Source organism: Octopus bimaculoides, chromosome 2, assembly GCF_001194135.2.
Source record: "Octopus bimaculoides isolate UCB-OBI-ISO-001 chromosome 2, ASM119413v2, whole genome shotgun sequence".
NCBI classification, from domain to species: domain Eukaryota; kingdom Metazoa; phylum Mollusca; class Cephalopoda; order Octopoda; family Octopodidae; genus Octopus; species Octopus bimaculoides.
Window position 1 is genome coordinate 70,365,117 of NC_068982.1, and position 8,575 is coordinate 70,373,691.

An 8,575-nucleotide genomic window follows, 5' to 3' on the forward strand; every position below is an offset into this window, starting at 1 on the left:
CACACACACACACACACACACACACACACACACACCCGCACACACACACACACACACACACACACACTCACACACACATTACGATCAGCTTCTTTCAGTTTCTGTCTGCCAAATCTATTCACAATACTTTGGTTGGCCAAGGCCTATAGCAGAAGGCACTGTCGCAAGGTACTGTACAGCAAAACCAAACTCAAGACCACATGGTTGGGAAGCAAGCTAATAATGATGGTACATATATAGTATCTTCTACTATGGCTCTGGGCCACCCAAAACCTTGTGAGTGAATTTGGTAGACACAAACTTGAAAAAAGCCATCATTATGATGATGATGATCATCATTATCATCATCTTCATCACCATCATCATCTTTTAATGTCTGTTTTCCATACTAGCCCAGATGGTTTGACAGGATCTGACTGGTATGAGGACAGCATTGTAGATCAGTATCTGTTTTGACATTGTTTCAACTGCTGGATGCACTTCCTGACACTAGCCACTTTACTGAGTGTTCTGGGTGCATTTTTTATGGCACCAGCACTAATAAGGTCACTTGCGAGACTAAAATCCCCTACAACTGAGTGAGGCTACAGTAGAGAAGTTGACAGTTCTATGCTATGGGATGAATGAGAAGTTAATGTATGAAAGAGGACAGAACAGAATGGGTTTCTTGCTGTAGAGAAGCTGCTATATGTCTTCTCACATTATAGAAAAGTTGGTAGGAATAACTGGAGTAGAGCCAGAAAGAAAAAAAAAATAGTGGTGATGGGATGTCAAAGTGAACTCTCAAGGTAAGTAGAAGTGGGGACAGAACATGGACTGTGGGTGGGTAGAAGTTGTAAAAGTATATACAAGAGGGTGATAGAGGGTCAGAGTTGGGGAATGAGTGAGGCGATGAACATAATGAATGAAAAACAAAGGATAGGGATGATAAATATATGTTAGAGTTAGTAATTCCTTCATTAATTCTTCGGTAAGTTCGGTGAAATTTGTGCTTCGCTGAAGAGGTCAGAATAAAACCAAAACGTATCCAGAGTTGTTTTCCGTACTTCCAGAAATAATGTAAATAGTATGGAGCTAATTTTGCTTTTTTTTTTAATCCTCCCCTGCATTAACATTTCCAATTAGATATTTGCTGCTATCTACATGAAATCTGTTTACATTTACTTCACTATGACAAATTCGTGTCGAGTAGTTGAAAACAACCCAGAATACGCATGCGTAGTAAATCATCACCATTCTATAGCATGGCGGCTGTTTTCAAACAACATACTCTTTCATTTATGGCATAAGTTTTCGCTGGGTTGCTCTAAATCAACACAGACATGCCTGAAGAACGTTATTTGATTGTTGTTTCCATACTGGCAGGTAATATCTTCATTGTAAATTACTACTTTTTCCTTCCTTAATGGTTTCTAACTCGGTTAAGTGGTTGAAAGTTTATTATTTTGGGGCTTGACCGGATCCATTTGTAGTTTTGTCATGTCTGGTCTCGTTCCGTGATTGTTATTTAGAATCGCTATAGCAATAGCATTATAAAACTATATAGATAGATATATGACTATATAATACTGAAGCCGGTTTTATAAATGAAAATATAACTACAATGTTAGTTAATTAAGAAATCAAGTAATTTAAACAACGACTAAACTCTCAATAAGTTCTTTTTATCAAAATTTTGACATATCAGGAACTTGTTTTGGAAACGTGACCGTTCCTATGTTAAATTGTCATGAATGGACAAGTTGATTATATATATAGTTGTTCTATATTAATAACCATGTTTTTTCCAGTTGTAATTTAGTTATGTTTTCATAGATACCAGCCCAATGTTAATTAATTTCTTGAAATTGATATAAAACGTCAATGTTGTAATATAAACAATTCAATGTTTATAATACAGAGTAGTGCTCGGATTGCTCACGTTCTTTGTAAAAGTAAATGAATTTTTACTGATATACTGAGAGATGTGTATTTATAGGGTTACTGTTTAAATTTTCCCAATTCTACTCTTATAAATTCACTATATAGATATGTTAGTGATTTAACCAGAAATATGGACACTTCGATTTCAAAAACAGCGAATTAAATAAACCACTAAATATAATTATATGTAGCAATTTGAGAAAATCGTTGCCTTTTCCTCTCATTATCGGAAGCATAAATATTTTAGTTATTCAAACGCAATTTCTACATAGTTTGTAATAGGGTTCTGTTTGCGATTCTTCACTTGTCTCTATAATGCTCGTCCCAAGTTTCGCCTTTTACCTTACAGTTCTGCTAATATCTTTTTATATGAAAATAATACCATCTTAGGTATTATTTTTTATATAAAAGATATTTTCCGTTGTGTTCAATATATTAAGCTTTAGTTTTACTCTTAAAAGCCCAACAAAATCGTATCAAAACAGTTCAATATCTTCTAAATCAGTGGTCTTCAACCGGGGCCCATATGACCCTTGGGGGTTCATATAAGATTTTACTGTTAGAATTTGTGCAATAAATTGGTTATACTTCTTCAAGACACAAAATATTTTAACAATTTTTAAAATACAATTTCTAATAATATTTAATTATAAAAATGCAATTAGATTTTTTAAACATTGAATGGCTATAAGGGTCCACCTGAATAAAATAGGAATCGAAGGGGTCTATAGGCAAAAAATGGTTAACCACTGTTCTAAATTCTAACCACATATTACATTTTCACTCGTCATGAGTCATCCACTATATGTTTTTTAGCAACAAAATCGCCTCTCCTGTTTTTATCAATCAATGTATTTGATCCTCGGCTTTGACTTAAATTTTTACTATCACCATATCAATGTATGTATGTATGTATGTATGGATGGATGCTTGCATGTTATTTCATATGCCAAAAGATAATATTTGTTATCAAAGGTAACATGGTTCATTGGTTTATACCCACTATGTTATCTTTGGAGAGTTTTTGAATACCTGTTCCCTGAAGTCCTATATCTCATGAGAAAGGAAGAAAGCAGATTTCCTCCTTCATTTTCTCTAGTATTTTCTGTATTCCACAGAACAGAAATTACAACTGTGAAAAAAATTTTTACCAAACATTTCAATGTTTTTTTTTTTACATTCCTGCCTCCACCTTCCATACCATTTTGTGTAAGCTATAAAATTTTGAGAGTTAGCTATTCCAAAACTCCACCACTGTCTTTACTTACATTTTCAAGGCAAGCTCCGTCACATATATAACAAAACTATGATAGTTTATTTGAGAATATTACAATAAAGATTTAGAACAATTCAGTGAAACAGAACAATTTACCAAAGTAAAAAGAAAATGGTGAAAGAAATCAATAAAGAAAAAACAAACAAACGGAATATAAATAAATAAACAAAATAAGTGGCATGCACACTCCTTTAGTTATACATCATACCAAGAGACACCAGTATTCTTTTCTAAAAAAAATTAGAGGCAAATACATGGCACTACCATGTTGTGGAGACTGAGGTACTGGAACAGCCAAGCTCTCTCTCTCCTGAGCTTCAGTGAGATGGGGGCACTATCAAACCCTTTCTTTGTAAGTGGTTTCCTTGAATGTCTTAAAAATCACAGGTTGTAAAATGTAATTTTACTAACTGATAACAGTATTTCATAACCAAACTTAACACTTTCACCCCTTGAATAGAAAAGTAGTTGGTCATGTTTAGTATGTGGCTCAATTTGACAAAGTTTCCATTAGGTGTTTAGTGTATCAATTTTGTGCATTGATTACAAAGTATTGAAGTTCCTATGATTCCTTCTTTGTACAAAATGAGACCACTTCTCTACTGTATCCTGCTACTAGTTAATATTTATTTCTTCTTCATCATTATCATCATATGCCTACTATCTATCCTTGGGTTATCACAGTCCAAGTCATTTCCTATTTGGAGTTACTGCCCATCTTGCATGGATTAGATGACCACATTTTGTTCATACATTTCTGCCCTTCCTACCATCAATCACTACACAGAGTGCACTGTGTTTGTTCTTGTCATTGCCACAGAGAGTTTGTCATGATCTCCACAAGACTAAAGATTCATCTCTACCGTATGCTGTCTCTAATCATTTGCTAACCACTTTACAAAGCGTAGTGGGTTTAGTCTTATTGTAGCACCAAAGATGTTGTCATATTCTCAACAAGATTAAATGTTTGTCTCTACTCTATGCTAACCTACTCCCACCCTCTCTCCACATCTCCTAACTACTATACACTGTGTACTGGAATTCTTTTCATCCATATAAAACTGAATTTTTGGATATGATATTTCATCTTATCAATCAATTTGATATTTCATCTTATCAATCTGAAAACTTCTGCAACAGTTTCTAATTAATTTATTTTCTTACATAAGCCAATCTATGATATACTTAGTATTGTATCTTAATACTATAGTCACTACATAATGAGACCTCCATTTGTGAAATTTATTTCTTATTGTATTTTACAGAGTACAATAAAAAAAATTGATCTTATAAATTGAGTGCTTCAAGAAGCTTATATTACTAAAAACCTAACTTATTACCAATCTCTTATTAGGTCAGACTAAAAGGGTTTTTTGAATTTTGATTAACATTTTACTTCTTCCATATTAATTTATTATGTTATGTGGTTTGACACAAAGTTATCAGTTATTTAGAATAATATGTACAACAGACTTTTCATGTAGGGGTTGGTATTAGGAAAGGCATCCAACTACAGAAACCAAGTAAAAAATGAAACTCACAAGTACAAGGTGGTCTTCTATCCCACCTAGATAAGTGGTGCCCTTGAATATCATCATCATCATCGTTTAACATCCGCTTTCCATGCTAGCATGGGTTGGACGATTTGACTGAGGACTGGTGAAACCAGATGGCTACACCAGGCTACAATCTGATTTGGCAGAGTTTCTACAGCTGGATGCCCTTCCTAACGCCAACCACTCAGAGAGTGTAGTGGGTGCTTTTACGTGTCACCCGCACGAAGGCCAGTCAGGCGGTACTGGCAACGGCCACACTCAAAATGGTGTATTTTATGTGCCACCCGCACAAGAGCCAGTCCAGGGGGATGAAACAAAATACATACAGTAGTATTACGTTGCTTCTCTTTATATTTAATGTAACTGTGTAAATGTGACAAGATATTTGGATCTCAAATGGTTTTTTGTTTGAAGAACTATCTGTGAAATTTATAGCTGGTTAACTCTGTTGAATGTAGGTAATTACCAGACTCAACTAAAACTGTGTTGATCCATCCAACCCAGGCCAGTAAGGAAACAATGTAAAATGATGATGTTGATGATAATGATGATTTCTTATGTTTTCATACTCTTAAGGATTCTGCTATAAAGTTGAGACTATTGCATAGTTTTTATGTGGAATTAATAACTGGGGAAAAAAAAATTGTTTTTAAGATTATTTTTATTACAAGATTCTAATATTATATATCTTTTTTTCCATCAGGTCGGAATTTCCCCAAAAGGCCCCACCATAAATTGATAATAGATGCTAAATTTGATGGCGAACTTCTCTCGACTGATCCTGTTAATCATACTAACAAGCCAAACATAACACAAGAGTTGGCATGGCAATTAAGCAAAAAAGGGCTTCAGCAACATCGCTTACACCGCAGTTCCATGAAAATTCAGTGTTATGCTTATGATACCCAAAGTACAGTGAAGGAGATGATTGGCTATGTTCTGCTTGATTTTCGAGCTGCTACCATGAAGCAGGTTTGTAAAAAGAATTAAATAAATGTAATTTTTTTGTCATATAGAAATTTTATATCTGAAATTAAATGTTAGGTATAGGTGTGAACGTGTGGTTAGAAGTTTGCTTCCCAACCACATGACTCTAGGTTCATCCTACTGTGTAGTACCATGGGCAAGTGTCTTCTACTGTAGCCTTGAGCCAATTAAAGTGCTGTGAGTGGATTTGGTAGATGGAAACTGAAAGAAGTCTGTCATATGTGTCGTTCTTTGTGTCTGTGTTTGTCTCCCACCACTGCTTGACAACTGGTGTTGGTGTGTTTACATCCCTATAACTTAGTGGTTTTGCTAAAGAGACTGATAGAATAAGTACCTGGCTTTAAAAATAAGTATTGGGGTTGATTAGTTTGACTAAAATTCTTCAGGGTACTGCCCTAGTATGACCATACTAAAATGACCGAAACAAGTAAACAATAGAAATTAATTTTTTTAACACAATTTTTTTTTTTTTGCTTGTAAATCATTCTTCAAAATTCCATTTACCATAGAACAAATGCTCATTCTTTATTATCACTATCTTCTCTTTTCTACAACGTGTTGTAAATATGTAAATTTTAATGCAACTTTTATGAGTTACTTTCCTTGTATCATAAGGAAATTTCTCTGTCTTTTAGATAATTTTATTTTAACCATTTAGCATTTAAACCAGCCATATCTGGCCCAAATATGCTACCTGTCTTATGTTCAAACAGGCCAGATCTAGCTTTTCACACTTGCCTTACAATATTATTCTAAAAATAAACACTCACTTCATTGAAATTTCAAAGATTTTTGCAAGATTTTTCAATTAACTTAAAGTAAACTATGAAACTTTTTTAAAAATACTCTTGGTGTTATTTTTTTTTTCAGGCATCAAAATGGTATCCTCTATTTCACTGCAAATATATGAAATCCAAACCTGAACTCCAACTTGGTCTCTACCTTGATAATGATGTGGATGAAGGCAAAAAGCTTGAAGAGATGCAAACAAGTATTCTTGACATTCTCTTTTATTAATTTATTCATGAAAGGATGGGTGATGGTTAGTGGCTGAAGCAATGGAAAATAAATACTCACCACTAACTACACCTCTACCTGTGCTCACCATTCACTGCATTCACCTCTGTCCTCATCTCTGTTCATCTGCTAATCTTCTCTTACACTCTTGTAAACTTACCTACCCACTTACTCTATCTGTCTTCTATTTATCTTATATTCACCTTCCTGTAACTTCATGCTATGCCCTAACAAATCATCATCACCATCTCTCTTTGTATCTCTTCTACAACCAGACACCTCTTCCTAGCCCTCTATCAGACTTTAGTCTCTCACCAACTGGTATAAAGCCATCGCCTTGATACTACAACTCTACTCAATTGTGAGGTCTTTCCTTGTGAGTTACTCAGTGATTTCACTTGTGCCAGTGTATTCTTTTAAGTGGTTAGCATGTGGGAAAACAATTAACTATATTTCCTTGTAGTGTAAATAATTATCTGGCTTTACCAGAAATTCATTTATGTGACTGAGGAATTTAACAGAGCAAATTATATAGAATAACTTTACATTAAGGAGTGGAAATACAATTTCCTGTAATTTAGATTGCCAAGGCATCCAGCCACGAAAAACATGTCAAAGCAGACATTGGAGCTTGGCATAGTCCTTTGGCTCACCAGCACCTGCCAAACCATCCTACTGTTGCTAGCATGAAAAACAGATGTTTAGCAATGATGATAATGATAATCAACCTAAGTGTTCTTAGTTATTTTAATTGCATCCCACAACAGCTAGTTGGTGAAGTTCCTTTTTCTTATACATTATCACTTGTAATGGAATTTTCTATTTTGGAGAAAGAGAGAGCATAAGCACATGTGTATGTGATGTTGGCAGTAATATAAAGTATTATATCCTCATTTCACATCTGCTTTTGTTGGATGTTGTTCATTTCCAGGTTGTCAGTCTTCTACCGAAAGCGTGTCTGACCATTGGGAAATAATACTACCTTACTATGGAAACAAATGAGGGCTGGTGACAGGAAGAGCATTTGGCCATAAAAAAATCTGCCTCAACTAATCCTGTCTGATCCATGCAAGCATGAAAAAGAGGACTTTAAAATGATGATGCCAATTGTGTACATTTGAAAGAGTAAAAGACATGATCTGAAATATGCTTGTGACTACTTGTATTTATATTCATAATTAAATTATTGTATCATTTTGTTTATTACAGATCTAACAGCCAATCTACGTCCTATTTTAGATGAAACTGGTAGTTTCTATCAAATTGGCCCAGTTGATTGTTGTCAGGATATATTCATTCTAGCTGTCACCATTGTTTATGCATCTAACCTTGCATTGGTAAGCTGCTACTACTATTACTACTACTGTCTAAAACTTTATTGTTATAGATACAAATAAGATTGTAATTTATTTTGAAACACAGAGATGCTGTTAGAAAATAAATTATTTTATTTGTGTCTATATACACATTTTGGGGTTTATAAAAAAAAATGTTAGTTTGTTTATATTTATATACATGTGATTGCACATTTAGCATTAAAAGCATCTAAAAAGTGGTTTAATTCGTTGGTGGACAGTTTAATTTAATGATAAAGCACTTGGCTGAAGTCTTGGCTTTGAGTCCCGTGGTTGTTGACAAATTTTTCTGCTTTATAAGGGTAATTTACCCAATGTTTCTGCTGTTCTAATGGCATCTCTAGGTTTGAAAATAAATTATCTTATTTGTATCGTTGCCAGTGCCGCTGGACTGGCTCCCGTGCAGGTGGCACGTAGAAAACACCTTTTTGAGCGTGGCCATTGCCAGTACCGTGTGACTG

General features: G+C 34.4%; 1 protein-coding gene across 1 annotated transcript in view; it reads left to right on the forward strand.

Annotated features, from left to right (window-relative positions):
• Positions 1 to 1,207: 1,207 nt before the first annotated feature.
• The window catches only part of LOC106875327 (centrosomal protein of 120 kDa), a 45,425-nt gene continuing 38,057 nt past the window's right edge, over positions 1,208 to 8,575 (forward strand). Inside the window, exons 1-4 of the mRNA XM_014923416.2 lie at positions 1,208 to 1,365; positions 5,459 to 5,727; positions 6,613 to 6,733; positions 7,969 to 8,096. Of these exons, the coding sequence (XP_014778902.1) occupies positions 1,323 to 1,365; positions 5,459 to 5,727; positions 6,613 to 6,733; positions 7,969 to 8,096 (561 nt within the window). The 5' untranslated portion in view covers positions 1,208 to 1,322. The remainder of the gene's footprint in view (positions 1,366 to 5,458; positions 5,728 to 6,612; positions 6,734 to 7,968; positions 8,097 to 8,575) is intronic.